This window comes from Anomaloglossus baeobatrachus, chromosome 2 (assembly GCF_048569485.1).
Source record: "Anomaloglossus baeobatrachus isolate aAnoBae1 chromosome 2, aAnoBae1.hap1, whole genome shotgun sequence".
NCBI lineage: Eukaryota > Metazoa > Chordata > Amphibia > Anura > Aromobatidae > Anomaloglossus > Anomaloglossus baeobatrachus.
In genome coordinates, this window is record NC_134354.1 from 690,455,076 (window position 1) to 690,478,039 (window position 22,964).

Consider the following 22,964-nt stretch of genomic DNA (forward strand, 5'->3'; position numbering starts at 1 on the left):
AGCCACCCGTCTCTGAAGATAGAAGGCGGCCACACAACCTGGGAGGATCGTCAGGTACACCCAGTCATATGGAGGAAAATCTGTTGGCCTTGCAGAAAAAGCTTTGCCTTATCCAATACCTACTTGGAAACCCACATGCAGGCGAATGAAGGGAAAGGGGCCAATTCCAAGGCCTTGAAGGCAAACTTACCCAGAGACTCGGGGTGCCCCATCCGAGAGGGTAAAAATAGTATTGGTGGATAGGTCGGGAAACTGGGGGATCCACTGAAGGAGACTGCCCATTTTTTCAGGATGTTCACATTTTTTGTCAAAAATTCAGTCGAATTCCTTTTAGTTGGAAGGAGGCACTTTATCTTCTTGAAGAATATGGGCTGCTCAAAATTAACTGGCTCATCGTCCTTCATATTGAGAGTCCTATTTACTGCTAAAATTAGACTATCCTCCATGTCCCCAAAACTTTGAAATATGTTCAGAGAGTCTAGATCTGAATCGTACTAGGAACGAGGGTCTGACTTCTGAACCACAGGTGCATTGGAAGATCGAGAGAAAACCAACCTGAAAGAAGTTAAGAGATATGGAGACCTGGAAGAAGAGCTGGCATGACCTCACTTCTTGATCTTTTGCAAGGTCTCCCATGTTTGAGTTGAGACACAGAAGACAGAAACCAGAGTAAAGGCCCCGTCACACTAAGCAACATCGCTAGCAACATCGCTGGTAACGAACAACTTTTGTGACGTTGCTAGCGATGTTGCTGTGTGTGACATCCAGCAACAACCTGGCCCCTGCTGTGAGGTCGTTGGTTGTTGCTGAATGTCCTGGGCCATTTTTTAGTTGTTGCTGTCCTGCTGTGAAGCACAGATCGCTGTGTGTGACAGCGAGACAGCAACAACTAATGTGCAGTGAGCAGGGAGCCAGCTTCTGCAGAGCCTGGTAACTAATGTAAACATCGGGTAACCAAGAAGCCCTGTCCTTTGTTACCCGATATTTACCTTTGATACCAGCCTCCGCCGCTCTCACTGCCTGTGCTGCCGGCTCCTGCTCTGTGCACATGTAGCTGCAGCACACATCAGGTAATTAACCCGATGTGTGCTGTAACTAGGAGAGCAAGGAGCCAGCGCTAAGCATTGTGCGCTGCTCCCTGCTCTGTGCACATTTAGCTGCAGCACACATCAGGCAATTAACCTGATGTGTGCTGTAAGTAGGAGAGCAAGGAGCCAGCGCTCAGTGTGCGCTGCTCCCTGCTCTGTGCACATTTAGCTGCAGCACACATCGGGTTAATTAACCTGATGTGTGCTGTAACTAGGAGACTGGGGGCTGGTCACTGGTTGCTGGTGAGCTCACCAGCAACTCGTGTAGCCACGCTCCAGCGATCCCTGCCAGGTCAGATTGCTGGTGGGATCGCTGGAGCGTCGCAGTGTGACAGCTCACCAGCAACCTCCTAGCAACTTACCAGCGATCCCTATCGTTGTTGGGATCGCTGGTAAGTTGCTTAGTGTGACTGGACCTTAAGGGACACTATGGTTAGGTCAGCGACCGATTGGACAGAGCTACAGCTCACTCGCGGGGGAGAGGTATGTGCTCTCATATTGCAGACAGTGGTGGTCTCCTTCTGAGATTGCATGTTATATGAGCTGCAATCCGGGCAGAGGAAAAAGCTGACCAGAGGGAAATTATTATTGCATGAAGAGCAAGCAATGTGAGACAATGGCAGAGGGAATGAAACTCCTGATGTTAGGCATAAAGCAGAAAAAGAAAGACGTGCCGGGTGAGTAAACGCTGCAAGAGAAAGAGCTGCCTCCAAGTGGCAGAGCTTACCTGATCCTGGAGCTGTGAAGTCATGCGGAGCAGTGCAAGGACTGAAGTAGACAGGCCGCTATAGGATCAGGGCCCAGGAGAGTTGATGTGCCGATCCAGGGAAGCCAAGGCTTGTTGAGTGATACTGAAAGCCAGCATACAAGTATGGCGCTGGAGGAGAAGGGGAGTGGAGGTGAAAGAGGCGTGCAAGTTCCCATGTGGAAATGGAGGAACAAGAGCCCACTAAGCTGTCCCAGAGGGAGGTGGTGAGAAAATAGCATGCGAGAAGCCCACGGGCACGTAATTGGTCAACGTGGCTGGGGCCGTTGCCCAGCCTCAGAAGTAGCCTGGGTAAAAAACTGGGGCGTATAGTAGAGATTGTAGCTACCGGAGAAGCCTGGGTGGCGCGGAGAGCGATGGAACCTCTGGAAATAGAGAGATGTAAAGCCGAGGAAAATGGAGGAGGCTAGGGAAGTTCAGACTAGAGCTGCATTGCTACATATATAAAACCATTCCTATTTTACCTGATCTATATCCACTTCACAGACTGCAGGTGAAAGATGGACAGACGTCTTAAACATTTGTCAGACAGCTGAAAGGCACTTGTTTTCATCTGTGGACCCTGCACGGACTGTCTGGGGCGCCCCAAACACTCATGATTTAGGATCCTGCCTTGTAGACTAGAGAGTAAACAGTAGTGACGCAACCACACACTGCGCTCTTAAGGCCCAGTCACACTAAACAACTTACCAGCTATCCCAACAACGATACAACCTGATAGGGATCGCTGGTAAGTTGCTAGGAGGAAGCTGGTGAGATGTCACACTAAGTGACGCACCAGCGATCCCACCAGCAACCTGACCTGGCAGGGATCGCTGGAGCGTCGCTACATGGGTTGCTTGTGAGCTGTCACACAGGCAGATCTCACCAGCAACCAGCCCCCGGCCAGCAGCGACGCGTGGAAGCGATGCTGTGCTTGGTAACTAAGGTAAATATCGGGTAACCAATCCGATATTTACCTTGGTTACCAGCGAGCACCGCTTAGCGCTGGCTCACTGCACACCTAGCCACAGTACATATCGAGTTAATTACCCGATGTGTACTCTGCTACATGTGCAGGCAGCAGGAGCCGGCTTCTGTGGACGCTGGTAACCACGGTAAACATTGGGTAACCAAGAAGCCCTTACCTTGGTTACCCGATATTTACCTTAGTTACCAGCGTCCGCCGCTCTCACGCTGTCAGTGCTGGCTTCCTGTTGCCTGCACTCCTAGCCACAGTACACATCGGGTTAATTACGTGTGCAGAGAGCAGGGAGCCGGCACGGACAGCGTGAGAGCGGTAAGGGCTAAGGTAAGGTAAGGTCAGGTAAGGGCTTCTTGGTTACCCGATGTTTACCGTGGTTACCAGCGTCCGCAGAAGCCTGCTGCCTGCACATTCAGTTGTTTCTCTCTTGCTGTTACACACAGCGATGTGTACTTCACAGCGGGAGCGCAACACCTAAAAAAAAAAAAAAAAAAAAAAAATGGCCCAGGACATTCAGCAACAACCAGCGACCTCACAGCAGGGGCCAGGATGTTGCTGGATGTCACACAGCGCAACATAGCTAGCAAGATCGCTGCTACGTCACAAAAGTCGTGCCTCAGCAGCGATGTTGCTAGCGATGTTTCTTAGTGTGACATGGCCTTTGGTCTCTAGGTGGGATGACAGAGTGACAACTCCACTCTGTTGCCCAATCACTAGCTGTATCTGAATGAAAAAGGGATTATTAACCCCTTCACCAGCGGCCAATTTTTCGCTTTCCGTTTTTTTTCTTCTTCTGAGAGACGTAAACTTTTTTTTTTTTTTCAGTCAATAAGGTCATGTGAGGGTTCTTTTTACGGAATGAGCTGTACTTTTAAATGAAATCATAAGTTTTACCGTATAGTTACTGGAAAACCGCAAAAAAAATTCCAAATGCGGAAAAATTGCAAAAAAAGTGCGATAGCACTATTGTTTTTGAAATATTTTATTCACTGTGTTAACTATATGGTAAATCTGAGGTGTCGGTGTGATGCCTGAGGTTGGTGCGAGTTCGTAGACACCATACATGATAGGTTTACTTTTATATAAGGGGTTAAAAAAAAATCTGACGTTTTTCCCAAAAAAAAGTGGGACACGTTTTATGCCATATTCCGTGACCCATAGCGTTCTCATTTTTCTGGACCTATGGCTCAGTGACCGCTTATTTTTTGCGTCTCAGGCTGCAGTTTTTAGCTCTACCATTTTTGCGCAGATGCTACGTTTTGATCGCCTGTTATTGCATTTTGAGCAAAATTTATGGTGACCAATAAAGGTAATTTTGGCGTTTGGAATTTTTTTGCAGCTACGCAGTTTACTGATCAGATTAATTGATTTTATATTTTGATAGATCAGGCGTTTATTCCAAATGTGTACATTTTTTATTTTTTTAACCCTTTAATTTTCAGTGGGGCGAAAGGGGGGTGATTTGAGCTTAGGTTTTTTTTTTTAAAAAATTAAGGTTTTAACTTTATTTTCCTAGTCCCCCTAGGGGGGCTATATGGATCAACAATCCGATCGCTCTGCCATATCTGCTGATCACAGCTATACAGCTGTAAACCGCAGATATGCTCATTTTCTGCCTCACCCAGCTCTGGGCCGGGTGAAACCGAAAGTAATTCATGTGAGCTACAGGAGTCATCACATGACCCTGTGCTACCATGACCAGCACCGGAAGTCACGTGATCAAGTAACTTCCGGTATCAGCCGGTGAGAATGTTAACCATCGATGCCGTTATAATGGCGCTGTCCCATATTGACAGCGCCATTTAAGGGGTTAAACGGCACGAGCAGATAACGATTCTGTTCGTGCCTGGCAGGCACACATCACAGCTGTGAAAACAGCTGAGATGTGAGCCGATCACGGCAAGCTGCCGGCAGCAGACCGCGGGCAGTAACATTATGACCGCTAGGACGTAATTTTACTGCGTGCGGTCATTAAGGGGTTAAAACAAATTTAAAGTAGAAATGGGGCTGAAAGCAGCCATGTCTGACTCCTACTAACACAAAGCTAAAAACTAAATTTAACTTTGGGCCAGTTGGCAGGTGAACACTGCTTGAGGGAGCCAACTTATGTTTTTGTATAGTGTCAGTGCTACTAGAGGTAGCAGCAGCATACACCCTTGTTTTTCTGTGTCCCCCAATGAAGCAAAAAAAAAAAAAAAAAGGAATTTACTCAACTTAAAACAAAAAAAAAAAAAAAACAAGAAAACCCAGTACTGATGTGTGTACCTTCATGCGGCTGTCGAGAGCCGTGCGTCCTTCCCACCATTCCTTTTTATCAGTCAGATAGTTGACAGTTTTCTGTTCTTTTTGAATTTCATCAAACTCATGTACTGCTGAGCTTAGAGACACCTATTGAAAATACAGTAGCGGCATATTATATATGTGGCAATAGGCAAAAAGGTAAATTTTCTGATTATATGAAAACCTTAAAATGCAGCCCACCGACTGATTGGCCATGAGGTACCATTCGATTCTATATGGAACTACTTTTTAGGCAAACATACCATAACCATAGCTTATTTGCTAAATGGCACCATGAAGTTAAGAGACAATGGGATTAGCATCCACAGCCCTAGTTTTCAGGGGTATTCCCATCTTGTACATTGATGGCATATCCACAGTATATACATATATATGGAAGATATGGGTTCCAGCAAGCCATCTTAGATCCAGGACCTTGCCCCATGCTGCTGTCAGTGTATTTGAAGTCAGATGTCCCATATACATGCTTATTCAAGAGATATATAGAAGGGGTTAAAACCGCGCATCAGCCACAATGAAACTGTAGAAGCGTTGATGAAGGATAATATTCTTTTTATTTCATCGGTCTACGCGTTTCAAGGTTAAAGACCTCTTCAGGACCAGTACCGGTACTGGTCCTGAAGAATAGGTCTTTGACCTTGAAACGCGTAGACCGATGAAATAAAAAGATTATCCTTCATCAACGCTTCTACAGTTTCATTGTGGCTGATGCGCGGTTTTAACCCCTTCTATATATATCTCTTGAATGTTCTTCCACGTGGGGCTGCAGCAGACGCCAGGATCTCATGCGTATCAGTAGTTGTGACTTTCACAACTACACTAGGTGAGTGTATATTTTCCATATATACCACACTGTCCTTATGGTGTTACACTATTAGCGCTTATTTTTAGCCATATACATGCTTGGCTTTTACTATTCATTTTTTTTTTTTTTTAAACCATAACTTTTTATTAGTAATTAATGTCAGATGTTACATCATACATCATATTGTCATCACGTTATCAACAAAAATCACAATAATATGGGTATTAAACAAGGGAGGGGGGGGGGGGGGGAGGGGGGAGAAGGGGATGGGGGAATGGTGATATCACATCAATTTCCGGGTCACATTCTCCATATATACATCTGTAGATTCATTTTATAACAGTATTTAAAATCGGAAGGATAACCAGTAGTTCCATTTCTTATAGAATAGCGCTATGTTATTGTTGGATGAAGCGAGTATCTTCTCGGATAGGCAGTTCTCATTGATCAGTGAGATGACTTCGGTTAGTGCGGGGCATTGGGGGGGTTTTCCAGTGACTTGCGATTTTGAGTCTTGTGGCCACAATGATATGTACAATCACTGTGCGGATCTCGTAGGGGAGGGAGTCCAGATCGATGGCGAGCAGCGCCTGCTGTGCGGACAGCGTTATTCCTACACCACAAATCTGAAATATTAAATGATTTATTGCTTCCCACAGATGTCTGACATTACTACATTTCCACCATATGTGCAACATGTCTGCGCCGGGGTCTCCACATCTCCAGCACGTGTCCGGGGAATTGTGGAACATCTTAGATAGCCTCTGGGGGGTGAGATACCACCTATATAATAGTTTCCTTGCGTTTTCTATGTGGTTAGTGCATTTAGATTGGCTTCCAATAATTAGGAAGGATGCTCGCCATTGATCCGGTGTGAAGGTACAGTGTAAGTTTCTTTCCCATTTTTGTAGGTATGTGGTTAGCGAGGGCAGGGTGTTCTCTAGCATACAATCATAGCTTATAGACAATGCTTTCCTCTGTGTGGTGGGGTTCAGTAGCATAGAGTACAGCTTAGATGGCGGTGCCGTCATCTGCTCCTTCCTTCCATAGAGGAAGTGTCGGATCTGCAGATATTTGTAGAAGTCCCTTTGTGGTATATTGTATCTCTCTCGCAATGATGAGAAGGTGAGTAATTCCTCCCCACCATACAGATTCCCAATACATGTGATTTGGCATAGTTTCCAGTTTTTAAGCTTTAGGTCAGGGATACAATGCTCCAGTGTCTCTATGGGGGCCTTAAGGAGTGTGATTTGTATAAGGCCTAATTTATTAGTTAACATCTTCCATAGCTCCAGGGTCGCGTCTATGGTTGGGGATATGTTAAAATTCCTACCAGGGATTAGAGTGTGGTGTGCATGGAAAAAGGCGGAGACACTGGTGGCTCCAATCAGATATTTCTCAATGGCTATCCAGTGCCGGTCATCCTCATCGTTCCACATGAACCGTAATTGCTCAAATAATGCAGCTCTGTAGTAGCGGACCACTGAGGGGTATCCCAGGCCCCCCCTTACTTATAGGGGTGTAGAGTGTGTCTGCCTGGACTCGGGGCTGTTTTCCCTGCCATATATGTTTGGAGAGGATGGCTTGTATCTCTTTTAGTATTTTCATTGGGAATATGATGGGGAGATTGCGGAACAGATACAATATCTGCGGGAGGATGAACATCTTCACTGATGCGATCCTGCCCATCCACGATAGCTCGTGTTTCTTCATTCTTAATATGTCAGCTTGGATTTTCTTCTTCAGGGACTCATAATTCAGAGATAACATTTTATCTGCCGAGAGTGTTAGCCGGATACCTAGATACTCAACACTATCGTTATTCCAATTGAAGGGGTACTTGTTCTGGAATTTTTTGGGGTACGTTGTGGATGGGGTTAGGTTTAATACCTGACATTTAGACGTGTTTAGTTTATAATATAAGATTCTGGAGAACAGATCAATGATTTGCATTGCTGCCGGTAATGACTCTGTGGGGTTTGTTATCGCTAGAATGATGTCGTCCGCAAACAGACCTATTTTGTGTTCTGTCCTGTCCACCTGGATTCCTGATATTACTGGGTGAGATCGGATTTTTTCCGCTAAAGGTTCAATCGCCAAGGCGAATATGAGGGGCGATAGCGGATACCCTTGTCTCGTCCCATTTGTGACAGGGAACTTGTCCGACATCATTCCAGAGACAAAAACTGACGCTGATGGATGAGAGTATAATAAAGAGAATTTTGTTTACTTACCGTAAATTCTTTTTCTTATAGTTCCGACATGGGAGACCCAGACCATGGGTGTATAGCTACTGCCTCCGGAGGACACACAAAGTACTACACTTCAAACGTGTAGCTCCTCCCTCCGGGCTATATACACCCCCTGGATGACAATCTAACCAGTTCAGTGCAAAAGCTGAAGGAGGACATCCACCCATAAGTAGAGATAGAGTAAAACTCGGAAAAACCGGAACCTCTGTCTACAACAACAGCCGGTGAAACACACGGAACAAGAACTGCCAACAGGGAGGGTGCTGGGTCTCCCATGTCGGAACTATAAGAAAAAGAATTTACGGTAAGTAAACAAAATTCTCTTTTTCTTCATCGTTCCTTATGGGAGACCCAGACCATGGGTGGGAAATAACCAAAACTGAGAAGTAGGCAAAACCTATCTTCACAAGTGGGCGACAGCTGCCTGAAGGATGCGTCTGCCCAAGCTCGCATCTGCCGAAGCATGAGCATGCACTTGGTAGTGCTTCGAAAAGGTGTGCAGACTAGACCAAGTGGCAGCCTGACAAACCTGCTGAGCCGTAGCCTGGTGCCTGAAAGCCCAGGAGGCACCGACAGCTCTGGTCGAGTGCGCCTTAATCCCTGGCGGTGGGGGCACCTGAGAATGCTGGTAGGCATCGGAGATGGCCGACCTAATCCAACGAGCTAGGGTCGGCTTAGAAGCCGAGAGACCCTTGCGCTGACCCGTGGTTAGTACAAAAAGTGAGGTGCACCGCCTAAAAGCGGCGGTGCGTGACACAGATTCGGAGCGCCCGCACCAAATCCAAGGTATGCAACGCCTTCTCAAAGCGATGCACAGGGGCCGGACAAAGGGAAGGCAATGAAATGTCCTGGTTAAGGTGGAAAGGAGATACCACCTTAGGGAGAAAGTCCGGAGTCGGACGGAGAACCACCTTGTCTTAGTGAAAAACCATAAAAGGTGACTCCGAAGAGAGCGCAGCCAAATTAGAGACTCTCCTGAGAGAAGTTATGGCCACCAGAAAGACCACTTTCTGTGAAAGTCTAAACAAGGGAACCTCCCTAAGAGGCTCAAAGGGGGGTTTCTGTAAAGCCGTGAGGACCAGATTAAGATCCCAAGGATCCAAAGGCCGCCGGTAAGGAGGAATGATGTGAGATGCGCCCTGCATGAAGGTGCGCACCTGAGCCAGTCGGGCGATACGCCGCTGGAATAATACCGACAGAGCCAACACCTGTCCCTTGAGGGAATTGAGGGACAGTCCTAGCTGCAGACCGGACTGTAGAAAGGACAGGATGGTCGGCAAGGAGAACGGCCAAGGAGCATGGCCGGAAGAGCGACACCAGGACAGGAAAATCTTCCAAGCCCTGTGGTAAATCTTGGCCGAGGAAGACTTCCGAGCCTGAGTCATAGTGGAGATGACCTCAGAAGGAATGCCTGAAGCCGTCAGGATCCAGGACTCAAGAGCCACGCTGTCAATCTGAGAGCCGCAGAATTCTGGCGGAAGAACGGACCTTGAGAGAGAAGGTCTGGGCGGTCCGGGAGATGCCACGGCATTTCTACGGACAGACGGAGCAGATCTGGGTACCAAGCTCGCCTGGGCCAGTCCGGAGCAATGATTATGACCCGACGGCCCTCCATTCTGATCTTGCGCAGAACCCTGGGCAAGAGAGCTAGAGGGGGAAACACGTAGGCCAGACGGAACTGGGACCAATCTTGAACCAGCGCGTCCGCTGCGAAGGCCTGAGGATCGTGGGAGCGAGCCACGTAAACCGGAACCTTGTTGTTGTGCCGGGATGCCATTAGATCCACTTCCGGAGTGCCCCACTTGCGGCAGATTGACCTGAACACTGCCGGATGAAGGGCCCACTCGCCGCTGTCCACGGTTTGACGGCTGAGATAATCGGCCTCCCAGTTTTCTACGCCTAGGATGTGGACCGCGGATATGGTGGACTTGGAGTCCTCCGTCCACTGAAGGATTCGTTGAACCTCCAACATTGCCAGGCGGCTGCGAGTCCCGCCCTGGTGATTGATGTAGGCAACCGCTGTCGCGTTGTCTGACTGGACTCGAATGTGCTTGCCCGCCAACAGGTGGTGAAAGGCCACGAGAGCTAGAAGAACAGCCCTGATTTCCAGAACATTGATCGAGAGGGCTGATTCGGACGGAGTCCAAGTGCCCTGTGCTCGGTGGTGGAGAAATACTGCCCCCCAGCCGGAAAGACTGGCATCCGTGGTGAGAATCACCCAGGACTGAGTCAGGAAGGAGCATCCCTGTGATAGAGAGGGGCCGAAGCCACCACTGAAGAGAGCTCCTGGTCTGCGGCAACAGAGCCACTAGCCTGTGCAAGGAAGAGGTCCACTTGTCCCAACAGCGGAGAATGTCCAGCTGCAGAGGACGCAGATGGAACTGGGCAAAGGGAACCGCTTCCATTGACGCCACCATCTGACCCAGCACCTGCATGAGGTGCCTGATGGAATGACGGCGGGGCTTCAACAGAGAGCGCACCGCCAGATGAAGGGACTGCTGTTTGACTAAGGGCAGCTTCACAAGTGCCGGCAGAGTCTCGAATTGCATCCCTAGGTACGTAAGATCCTGGGTCGGGGTCAGAGTGGACTTGGGCAGATTGACAAGCCACCCGAATTGAACAAGCGTGGCGAGAGTGAGCGAAACACTCCGCTGGCAGTCTGCACTGGATGAGGCTTTGACTAGAAGGTCGTCCAGGTAGGGGATTACTGCCAACCCCTGGAGATGCAGGACCGCAACCACTGCTGCCATGACCTTGGTGAATACCCGAGGGGCTGTGGCTAACCCGAAGGGGAGAGCCACGAATTGGAAATGTTCCTCTCCGATTGCAAAGCGTAGCCAACGCTGGTGTGAAACCGCAATAGGCACATGCAGATAGGCATCTCTGATGTCGATGGATGCTAGAAAATCTCCTTGGGTCATTGAAGCAATGACCGATCTCAGAGATTCCATGCGAAAGCGCCGCACCTGAACATGCTTGTTGAGAAGCTTGAGGTCCAGGATGGGCCGGAAGGAACCGTCTTTCTTGGGGACTAGGAAGAGGTTTGAGTAGAAACCTCTGAACCGTTCCCGGGCGGGAACCGGAACAATTACTCCGTTGGCCTGCAAGGATGCCACGGCCTGAGAGAAGGCGGCGGCCTTGGAGCAGGGGGGAGTGGACAGAAAAAAATCTGTTTGGCGGGCTGGAAGAAAATTCTATCCTGTAGCCGTGGGAGATGATATCCCGCACCCACTGATCGGAGACTTGTTGAAACCACACGTCGCCAAAGCGGGAGAGCCTGCCACCGACCAAGGACGTTGCTGGCGCCGCCAGATAGAGGAGGCTGCCTTAGTGGCAGCGGCTCCTCCATTCTTCTGAGGACGCGGTTTCGCGCGCCAGTTGGGTTTACGATCCTTGGCTGAGGTAGTGGACGAAGCTGAGGGCTTAGAGGATGACCAGTTAGAGGAACGAAAGGAACGAAACCTCGACTGGTTCCTGCCCTGGACAGGTCTTCTGGTTTTAGTTTGTGGCAGGGAAGTACTCTTCCCGCCAGTAGCTTCCTTAATAATTTCATCCAGTTGTTCACCGAACAGCCGGGACCCAGCAAAGGGGAGCCCAGCAAGGAACTTCTTAGAAGAAGCATCTGCTTTCCACTCTGGAAGCCACAAGATCCTGCGGATCGCGAGAGAATTAGCGGAAGCCACCGCCGTGCGGTGAGAGGCCTCCAGAATGGCAGACATGGCGTAGGATGAAAAAGCCGAAGCCTGGGAGGTCAAGGCAACCATCTCGGGCATAGAGTCCCTAGCGAGGGAATGTATTTCCGCCAGAGAGGCAGAGACTGCCTTAAGAGCCCACACTGCTGCAAAAGACGGGGAGAACGAGGCTCCTGCCGCCTCATATACAGATTTGGCCAGAAGGTCAACCTGGCGGTCAGTGGGATCTTTAAGAGAGGTGCCATCGGCCACAGATACGACTGTCCGGGCTGAGATTCTCGACACCGGAGGGTCCACCTTTGGGGACTGAGCCCACTCCTTAACCACCTCTGGTGGAAAGGGAAAACGGTCATCAGAACTACGCTTTGGAAAGCGTTTGTCAGGACAGGCCCTGGGCTTGGTAACAGTGGTCTGGAAACTGGAGTGGTTAAAAAACGTACTCCTAGCTCTCTTAGGAGAGGTAAACTGGTGTATTTCTACCAGAGAGGCTTGCTCCTCTGACACTGGTGGATTGAGGTTCAGTACGGAGTTAATGGATGCAATCAAGTCACTAACATCCGCATCACCCTCAGATAAATGAATGGGGTACATAGAGGTAGCGTCTGAGTCCACAGTAAAGGTATCCTCCTCGCCTTGCACCTCAGCTTGTGAATCAGAGCCGTGGGACGAGGAAGGAGAAGGGTCCCTGCGTCTCCGTTTAGGAGGACGGGGTCCTAACACCTGCTCTGAGAGCTCTGCAGAGCTCGGAGCAGCAGAGGCGCCCTGAGAAGGGGGCTGATGCATGGTCAGCAGAGTCCGGGACAGCTGTCCCATGGAGTCGGCAAAGGACTGTGAGATAGCCTTAGAAAACGATGCTACCCAAGCCGGGGGTTCAGCCACCAGTGCCGGAGCAGCCTGAGGGACCCCTGAGAAGGCTCCAGGCTGAGGCACCACCATGTTAGAGCAGGCCTCACAATGAGGGTATGTGCTCGGTTCTGGCAGAATGAGCTGACATGCAGTGCATATAGCGTACAGCTTAGCAGTCTTCTTGCTCCTAGTGACAGACATGCTGCTGAGGTGGAGGCTCTGCAGTAATAATAATAATACACTCCTGTAGAATGACCCCTGAGAGTGTATAATAAAAGCCCACAACCAGAGGTTGTGGCTTACCAGACCGAATGACCCCTGTGTGTGCCCTCCGGATTCCACAGCTCGGACCCCCAGTGAAGCGTCTGCCTTCCAGGATGCAGAGCTGCAGCAGCCAGCGCCGATCAGTGTGAAGACGCTGATAAAATGGCGCTGGAGTGAGGAGGGGGGGCGGGGATTAGCCCAGGAGCGGGAAAACGGAGGGCCAAGGAGAGATACAGGGGAGGGAAACATCTCCTCAGAGAGGAGTGTCCTCCCCTCTGCTGAACGGCCGGTGGGCGGCGCCACACTTTTCCCCTGCGTGAATCATGCAGGGGAAGCTGAAAACGAAACTAGGCCGCAACTGAAGCCGGGGCCTAGATTTTTACATGCGGCCGACGAGCAGGCACAGTCGGCGCGGTTCTCAGGAAAAACCCAGAGAACCGGCCGGAAATCACAACAAAGTAACAAAACACACTCTCCCCACAATAAATGTACCCGGGACCCCTGAAAAGCGTCTCAATACTTAGCTTTGAGGCGCAGGGCCAAGTCCCTGGGAGAGGGGCTGTTAAACGCTCCGTCCGACAGGAACCAGACAGGGCTGCGGATGGAGACCGGTCTTCTGCAAGGCAGAAAGAACCGTGAAGGCTCCCACTTCAAGCCAGAGCCCATGGGATGGCGAAGGAGCACGGCATGTGAAGGCTCCAGCCTTGTAAAGTCAACCTTAACAGCACCGCCGACACAGTGGGGTGAGAAGGGACATGCCGGGAGTCCAGACTGGACCCGCTTTTCTTCCATATCTTTGAAATCAAAAATCTTAAAAATGAAAAATCAGAGAATGCATGTGTGTGTGTGTGACCTCCTGAACACAAAGCATTTAACTGGTTAGATTGTCATCCAGTGGGTGTATATAGCCCGGAGGGAGGAGCTACACGTTTGAAGTGTAGTACTTTGTGTGTCCTCCGGAGGCAGTAGCTATACACCCATGGTCTGGGTCTCCCATAAGGAACGATGAAGAAAAGGTAATTGCATTAAAAATGCTGCCAGTAAATCCGAATCTGGTTAGAACCTCAAATAGATAGCCCCAATGCACCCGATCGAAGGCCTTCTCCGCGTCCAGTGTCAGGAGCAGAGCAGGCGTCCGGCCTCTCCCCGCCACACTGATGAGGTCAATCATCCGTCTGGTGCCATCCAGCGTCTGTCTGGATTTGATAAACCCAACTGTCTGGATTTGATAAACCCAACCTGGTCTCTGTGCACCAGGGAGGGCATTACACCAGAGATCCGACCTGCCAGGATTTTGGAGTATAGCTTGAGGTCGGTATTCAGTAGGGATATCGGCCTGAAGCTATTGGTTTGGTCGGGGGTTTTACCTGGTTTGGGGAGGGGGGACTATGGTCGCCTGGAGCATCTCATCTCGTATTTGGCCTAGTAATAGGTGTGGGGACAATATTTGATGAAATGTCTTGAAGTATTCGTTCGTTATCCAGTCCGGTCCTGGGGATTTGTTATTCTTAGATGTTTGGATGGCTTGTTGGATTTCTATTTGGCTTATGGGTTGGTTTATTGCTGTCAGTTTGTCCTCTGGGATTTTAGGTAGTGATATACTATTTAGGAAGTTATTAATGAGTTCAGCGCTGGGTTGTGGGGTGAGGTTGTCGTCTTTGAGGTTGTAGAGTGAGGAGTAGTATTTGGCGAAGGTGTTGGCGATGTCTTTAGGGTTGTATATTTTGTTCTTTTGGGCGTCTTGTATATGAGCTATCCTTTGCTTTGTTAGTCTGGCTTTGATTTTATTGGCTAGTATTTTGCTCGCCTTGTTTCCCTGCCAGTAATATTTGGCTTTGCTTCGCCTCATGTTGTGCTCGTGTTTATATTGGAGTAGTTGGTATAGATCGTATCTTGCCTTTTGTAGGTCTTTGTATATAGCGGGTGAGGAGCTGTTTTTATGGGCATCCTCTAATGATGATATACTTTTGTGAAGTTCCTCTGTCGCATTCTTAGCTTTTTGTGTTGTGCTGCTATCTGTATTAGCCGTCCTCTTATGTACGCCTTGTGGGCGCACCACACTGTGGTCGGGGACATGTCTGGGGTGCTATTAATATCAAAATATTCCTGTAACAGGTCTTTGATTTGGGATTTGATACTATCTGAGGATATTAAGTGGTTATTAATTCTCCATGGGGAATATGTTGGGTTATTATATGTCTCTCTTATTTGGCATGACATAGGGGCATGGTCCGACCAAGTTATGTTCCCCATTTGGGCCGATTGTATATTTTGCAGGAGCCACTTATCCACCACTATTAGGTCAATTCTGGAGTATATTTTATGTGGATGTGAGTAAAATGTGTAGTCCCGTTCGGAGGCGTGAAGGACCCTCCATGTGTCATACAATTCTTCTGACAGGAGGCATTGGGACAGCGCATGGGACTGGGATGTTTTCTTGGAGCACCAGGATTTGTCTATATTGGGGATCGGGACGATATTGAAGTCTCCGCAGATTAGTAGCAATCCTTGTTTTATTTTGGATAATTTGGTCATAAGTTCTCTAATAAAGGTGATTTGTCCTGAATTAGGTGCGTATATAGATGTGATTGTGTATGTCTATTCATTTTTATGTGACTTCTAAACACTTAGCCACTGCCCGTGAGCAAGAGGCTCCAATTAAGATAGATTGCTGGAACCAATATCTGCCATCAGTATTGGATATATGTCAAATATATGAAATGTGAAAACCACTATAAGAAGGCGGTCCAGTCCATGTAATATCTCCTGCGTCCTACTCCCTGGTATTTAGTCTTCCAATACTGCCATAGTTGCCCTATACCTTCCATAGAGGTGACCGTTACCTTCAGATGTGATGTAGGTATTTGTACTGTAACAGGAGCGCTTCCCCGTTCGAGCCTACAAAGTAGCAGGGTATCTCCGGGATTCCTGGTCTGAGAGTCGGCTAAAGTCAGTATACACACCGCTGTGTCTGTGAGAGGCAAGATCTGGGTTAGCACTTGTATCACATAAGAGAGAAGACAAATCAGACTCCGGAATAATGCAACATACTTGCCGGGATCTGTGCCATCTGCTCCTTGAATGAATGTGCTTGTAGAGACTGTTTTGGGAATTGGAAGAGAGCCTCAAGTTGTGCGAGATAGTGAACCCTGGGGTCCTTGTGATCATCCAGAGACAGGCACTGAAACTTGTCAGTCACATCGCCCAAGCCCTCCTTCTTTATTTTCCTAAGGGATATTAAAACATTTAAGGATAATAAATCAAATGGGAAGATAAATGATAATGTCCAGCTCTTAACTTATTTCTACATTTTGTTAGGAGGAAAAAAAAAAAAAAAAATGACAAACTAGTTATAAGGAAAGGTTACAAGCCGATTATCAGGAAAGCAACTATTTATTGAAATAACCACGTTATAGGAGAAAGTAGGAAAAAGTCAGCACAGAAAGGGATTGCATATTGGTAGAACAAGCCATCACATTGATCACTGTCTGCCTGTCTGCAAGAAGACCACTGCGAGGGGGAAACTGGGAGTCCGACCCCAATAATCAGAAAGTGATTGCACATCTGACAAAAAAAAAAAAAGTGATTTCCCACTTCAAAGATGATTTAATTACCTACTTTCTGAAAGATGTTTCAGAAAGTAGCTAACCCCTTAACGACCGCAGGCAGTAATATTATGTCCCTGCAGTCATAGAATTAGGTCTAAGCCACACAGCATGAAAATCGGACCGAGTGGAATGCGATAAAACATTGCATTCCACTCTGATCTATATTAGCCTGTGTGTTAGCGCACATGAGCGATTATTTTCTCGGCCCCAATCGCACCGAGAAAATAATCGCAGCATGCTGAGATTGTAATGCAAGTCTCTTTCTCTCGCACCCATTCAAGTCTATGAGGCGAGAGAAAGATCGCACTGCACTCGCATTACACCGGTGTACCACGAGTGCAGGGAAAGAATGGCAATAGCCGGCTAGGGAGGAGAGAGGGAGAGAAATCCTCCTCAGAGCCGGCCTGCCCCTCCTCAGTGCCGGCCTGCCCCACGCAGCTGAGGTCCGATCGCATGATTGGACCTCAGTCGCAGTGACACTTGCATGACACTTGGCTCCTGCTATGCTGCTAGCGTGAGCCGAGTGTCATGCGAGGATCGCATTAGTCCCCATGTGGCCCCGGCCTTAATCCCCACCTGCTGCTGCGGGCTACAGGCAGGGATCTGCGCACATGTCAGCTGATTTGTACAGCTCACATGTGTGCCTGGCAGGTACGAGTTGAATCGCTACCCACCCGTACCGGTTAATCCCTTAAAAATGGCGCTGTCAAGATGTGACACCACCAAATTAACGGCGATGGCGGTAGAAGTTTTCTCCGGGAAGGAACAACCACGGGAAGGGCAGTCTCCAGTCAAGGAGACCACCTATGCCAAACATGGTATCCATCCACATACAGCAGTTTCGGGGTATTTGCCCCTCATCAGTGTGGAGTAGGAATCTGGCTAGTGGGACATTGCCTAGTAAAAGACTATGTGAGCAAGGATGGTTGACCTTAGGGAGATCAACATCCACCACTGCGGAGACACCATCACGTGTTTCTCAACGCAGTGATTCTAGAGCAATGCCCCCTGGGAAATATTCAAAGCAAGAAGGCCTGCGGAGACACCATCACGTTTCTCAACGCTGGCAGGAAAATACCCCGAAACGGCTGTCTGTGGATGGATACCATGTTTGGCATAGGTGGTCTCCTTGACTGGAGACTGCCCTTCCCGTGGTTGTTCCTTCCCGGTGAAAGACCTGGCTAGTTTTCCTGCCAGCGTTGAGAAACATGTGATGGTGTCTCCGCAGGCCTTCTTGCTTTGAATATTTCCCGGGGGGCATTGCTCTAGAATCACTGCGTTGAGAAACACGTGATGGTGTCTCCGCAGTGGTGGATGTTGATCTCCCTAAGGTCAACCATCCTTGCTCAGGTAGAAGTTTTCTCACCACCAGATACCGGAAGTCACGTGACGTGACCATGTGGATCCGGTGATTGTCATGGTAGCACAGGGTCATGTTACGACTCCTGTAGCTCACATAACTCAGGGCCTGTAAGCAGCAGCCGAGTACTGCCGGTTAGAAGATGATCATTTCTCCCGATCTGAGCGGTGCTGCTCAAATCGGGAGAAAAGAATGAGCGATCAGACTGAGACGCAAAAAAAAGAGAATTTTGTTTACTTACCGTAAATTCTTTTTCTTATAGTTCCGTAATGGGAGACCCAGACCATGGGTGTTTAGCTTCTACCTCTGGAGGACACACAAAGTACTACACTTAAAAGTGTAGCTCCTCCCCCTGAGCTTATACACCCCCTGGTGAGCAGACCCAGCCAGTTTATCGCTTTGTGTTCAGGAGGCATACATCCACACATGCATTCTCATATGATTTTTTCCTTTTGGAACGAGATTGAAGAGTGGGGTCCACGTCTGGACCCCCGGCATGTCCCTTCTCACCCCACTGTGTCGGCGGTGTTGTAAGGTTGATTCTTAGGCTGGAGCCTTACATGCCGTGCTCCTTCACCATCGCTCCTGGGCTCTGGCTTGAAGTGGGAGCCAGCACGGTCTCCATGCTTGGCAGGAGACCAGTCTCCATCCGCAGCCCTTCAGGACCCTGCTGGAACGGAGCGCTCATCCCCAGGGACCTGTCCCTGCGTCTCAGAAGCCAAGTACCTGAGACGTTTATATTTCGGGGTCCCTGTACTTTGTTGGGGGAGAGTGTGCTTATTATGTTTACTGACATTTCCGGCGGGTTCTCTAGCTGTCGCCTGAGAACCGCGCCGATGGTGCCTGCGCGTCGGCCGCGCTGCTCAAATTTAGGCCCCGGCTTCGCCGGAGGCCTAGTTTCTGTTTCACTGCCCTCGCATGTCACTCATGCAGAGAGACAGGCTCGGCTCCTCCCGGCGGCCGTTCTGTACAGGGGAGGGACACTCCCCACTGCAGTGTGTCCCCTCCCCTGTAGGTCTCAATGGCCCTCCAGATCCCGCTCCTCAAGCAAGTCCCGCCCCCTCTCTTCGCTCCGGCGGCCATTTTTTCAGCGTTCTCTCTGCGATCAGTCATTGCAGCGCTGGTTTGCAGCATCCCTGCTGAGGTGCTGTGCTTGGGGGTCCGGGCTTCGGGATCTGGAGGGCACACAACACCGCTCCAGCGGTCTGGTAAGCCACAACCGGTCTCCGGTTGTGGACCTCTGTATATACTCTATGGGGGTCACTCTCTGGCAGAGCCCCCACTCCAGCAGCATGTCTCACACGAGGAGCAAGGCCCCAAAGCTTTATGCTGTATGCGCTGCATGTAAGCTCCTGCTGCCTGAACCGAGCACCTTTCCACATTGTGATGCCTGCTCTAACTTGGCGGTGCCACAGCCTGGAGTCTCACCCCCAGTGGTCTCTCAGGCTGCTCCTGCTCCTGTGGCTGAACCCCCGGCTTGGGTAGAATCCTTTTCTAGGTCTATCTCCCAGTCCTTTGCTGGAGTCCATGGGACTTCTGTCCAGGACTCTGATGAATATGCATCAGCCCCCTTCACAGGGTGCCTCTGCTGCTAGGGGTCTCTCAGGACCGGAGCTCACAGAGGATTCATCATCAGGGCCCAGACCCCGTCGTCCTAAGAAGAGACGCAGGGTTCCCTCTCCCTCCTCCTCCCGTGGCTCTGATTCCAGAGCTGACTCGCAGGATGAGGAGGATGCCTTTACAGGGGGCTCGGAGGCTAACTCCATGTACCCCATTGATCTGTCCGAAAGTGACTCAGATCTTAGTGACTTGATTGCTTCTATTAATTCTGTACTGGATCTCAATCCGCCAGTATCAGAAGAGCAACCCTCTCTGGCAGAAAAGCACCAGTTTACCTTGCCTAAGAAAGCAAAAAATAAACAAACCGTCACTGAGCCATAGATCCCAAAGAAGGAGAACGCTATGGATCATGGAATATAGCGCAAAAAAAATGCACCAATTATTTTGGACAAACTTCAGATTTTTTTTTACTCCTTAGATACAAGTAAACCTATTCATGTTTGGTGTCTACAAACTTGCACTGACCTGAGGCATCACACCAACACATCAGTTTTGCCATATAGTGAGCACTGAATAAAATCCTCAAACACAATAGTGCAATTGCAGTTTTTTTTTGCAATGTTTCCGCATTTCGAATTTATTTTGATGACATTAGATTATACCCGTGTGTTACCCATAATGTTACATCTCTACATTCACAGTGATTAATCTGAAGGATAGCCAGTTAACCATGTTTTTGAGGAATAGTGATGTCTTGTTAGTGCTCTTTCTGCAAAAAAACGAGCACACACATGACCAGATTGACTGAGAAATAGAAAAAGTTATATCTCTCGGAAGAAGAATGGCGAAAATTGGCCAGTCGTGAAGGGGTTAAAAATCTGACATTGTCATAATGGCATTCTTACACAGATTGATTTGATACCTTTTCTGCCAATTAGATTTTGGTGCACAAGGGATTGATTGATGAAGGCGACGCCAAAACGAACGTCTGGGTGGGTGCCACACAATCGTTGTTTGGTTCTTGGGACAGGTATACCTATTTTTCTACACATTTGTTTTCCCTCCTCTCCAGCTCACCATTGAATAGCATTCTTTATTTAGGTTTATACACCTTGTGCAATTATCCTCAGCTGTTTAGTGAACTTCTCACCCTGCTATTCAAATAGGTTTAGTTAGATGTTTACATTTACACACGGATGCACCTTTTTGGATCCCCATGTATTTATACAAACGCTGTTTATTACATTCCTTTTGCCTTTGCTTTAATTTGTATTCTGGCCACATTCCTGTAAAAAACCTTCCTGTGGTACATAATAGACCAAATGTACTTTTTATTAGAACATTTACTTGTATGTGTGGTGCATCGTCCTTGCAATTACATTAACGGATTTTTGTGTACTCACCGTAAAATAGTTTTCTCTTAGCCATCATTGGGGGACACAAGACCATGGGTGTTATGCTGCTTATCCATAGGAGGACACTAAGTAGATGCAAAAGCATAGCTCCTCCTCTGCAGTATACACCCCCTGGCCGGGCCAGGCAACCTCAATTTTAGTACACAAGCAGTAGGAGAAAAAAGCAGTAAAAAAAACTTCTCAGAGGAACATGAGAAAAGAAGAGTCAAAACCAAATAAGGTACTGAGAGAACCAAGGCCCAACAGGGCAACAGGGTGGGTGCTGTGTCCCCCAATGATGGCTAAGAAAACGATTTTACGGTGAGTACACAAAAATCCGTTTTTCTCTGACGCCTCATTGGGGGACACAGGACCATGGGACGTCCTAAAGCAGTCCATGGGTGGGAAACTAAAGAAGACAACACAACCCAAGGACTAGAAACCAGTCCCAGACAGGCTGGAGCGCCTACTGCAGTTTGCAGATTTTTCCTACCCAGATTTGCCTCAGTTGAAACCTGGGTATGGACTCTGTAATGCTTTGAAAACGTATGTAGGCTAGACCAGGTCGCAGCCTTACACACCTGTTCTACTGAAGCCTGATGCCGAATGGCCCACGAAGCGCCAACTGCTCGCGTGGAATGAGCCCGCAGCCCACTAGGAATGGGCTGGAGTTGCAGGCGGTAGACTTCCTGGATCGCAGAGCGAATCCAGCGAGCCAGAATCGCCTTTGAAGCTGCCTGTCCCTTCTTAGGCCCCTCAGGAATGACGAACAAAGAGTCAGTTTTCCTAAAGGGGGCTGTCCTGGATATGTAATATCTGAGAGCTCTGACGAGGTCTAACGAATGCAGAGACCTTTCCACCCTATGAACTGGGTGTGGACAAAATGAAGGCAGAACAATGTCCTCGTTCAAATGAAACGGGGTAAGAACCTTTGGAAGGAAATCCGGAAGGGGGCGCAGAACCACCTTGTCCTGGTGAAAGATCAGGAAAGGCTCGCGGCAAGAGAGTGCTCTAAGCTCCGAAACCCGTCTGATGGACGTAATTGCCACCAGGAATGTTACCTTCCAGGACAGAAGAGCAAGGGAGGATTCCTTGAGGGGTTCAAAGGGAGACCTCTGGAGACCGTCCAGAAGGAGGTTGAGGTCCCATGGGTCCAGCGGCCGTTTGTACGGGGGAACTAGATGGGAAACGCCCTGGAGGAAGGTCTTGACTTGCGGTTTTTGAGCCAGGCGGCATTGGTAGAAGATTGAGAGCGCTGAGAACTGCCCCTTAAGGGAACTGAGAGGCAACCCCGCTTGCAAGCCAGACTGTAGAAAGTCGAGAATTCTGGGGATGGCCAGAGGCATAGGCTGGACGTTAGTTTCCCTGCACCATGAAAGGAAGATTTTCCACGTACAGTGGTAAATGCGGGATGAAGCAGGCTTTCGGGCGCTGATCATGGTGGAAATAACCGCGGGGGAGAACCCCGCTCTTGTTAATACCCAGGTCTCAATGGCCATGCCGTCAGCTTCAGGGCTCTGGGGTTCTGATGGGAAATGGGCCCTTGGGTCAGCAAGTCTGGGATGTCTGGAAGGCGCCACGGTGCGTCTGTGAGCATTTGTACTAATTTGGCTTACCAGGCGCGCCTGGGCCAGTCCGGTGCTATTAGTATCACCGGGACTCCCTCTGCCTCGATCTTCCTGATTACCCGCAGCAGCAGGGATAGAGGTGGAAATATGTAAGGCAGGCGGAAGTGGTGCCAGGAGCAGACTAGAGCATCCGCACCGATGGACTGCGGGTCGCGTGACCTGGCTATGAACGCCGGTACCTTTGCATTCAACCTTGAGGCCATTAGGTCCACGTCTGGTGTGCCCCAGCGAGTGCAGATGTGTAGAAGCACATCTGGGTGGAGAGACCATTCTCCGGCGGCCAGGCCTTGGCGATTTAGAAAGTCTGCTGCCCAGTTCTCTACCCCCGGTATGTGTACCGCTGATATCACTGATCCCGACGATTCGGCCCAGCTGAGGATCTTGTGGGCCTCGAGAAAAGCCGCTTTGCTGCGGGTGCCCCCCTGCCGATCGATAT

General features: G+C 49.2%; 1 protein-coding gene across 1 annotated transcript in view; it reads right to left on the reverse strand.

Annotated features, from left to right (window-relative positions):
• Nucleotides 1-22,964, reverse strand: part of ESPL1 (extra spindle pole bodies like 1, separase) — a 196,879-nt gene that overhangs the window by 50,537 nt on the left and 123,378 nt on the right. Inside the window, exons 22-24 of the mRNA XM_075337218.1 lie at nt 16,030-16,205; nt 15,822-15,949; nt 5,084-5,206 (exon numbers count right to left, since the gene is read on the reverse strand). Of these exons, the coding sequence (XP_075193333.1) occupies nt 5,084-5,206; nt 15,822-15,949; nt 16,030-16,205 (427 nt within the window). The remainder of the gene's footprint in view (nt 1-5,083; nt 5,207-15,821; nt 15,950-16,029; nt 16,206-22,964) is intronic.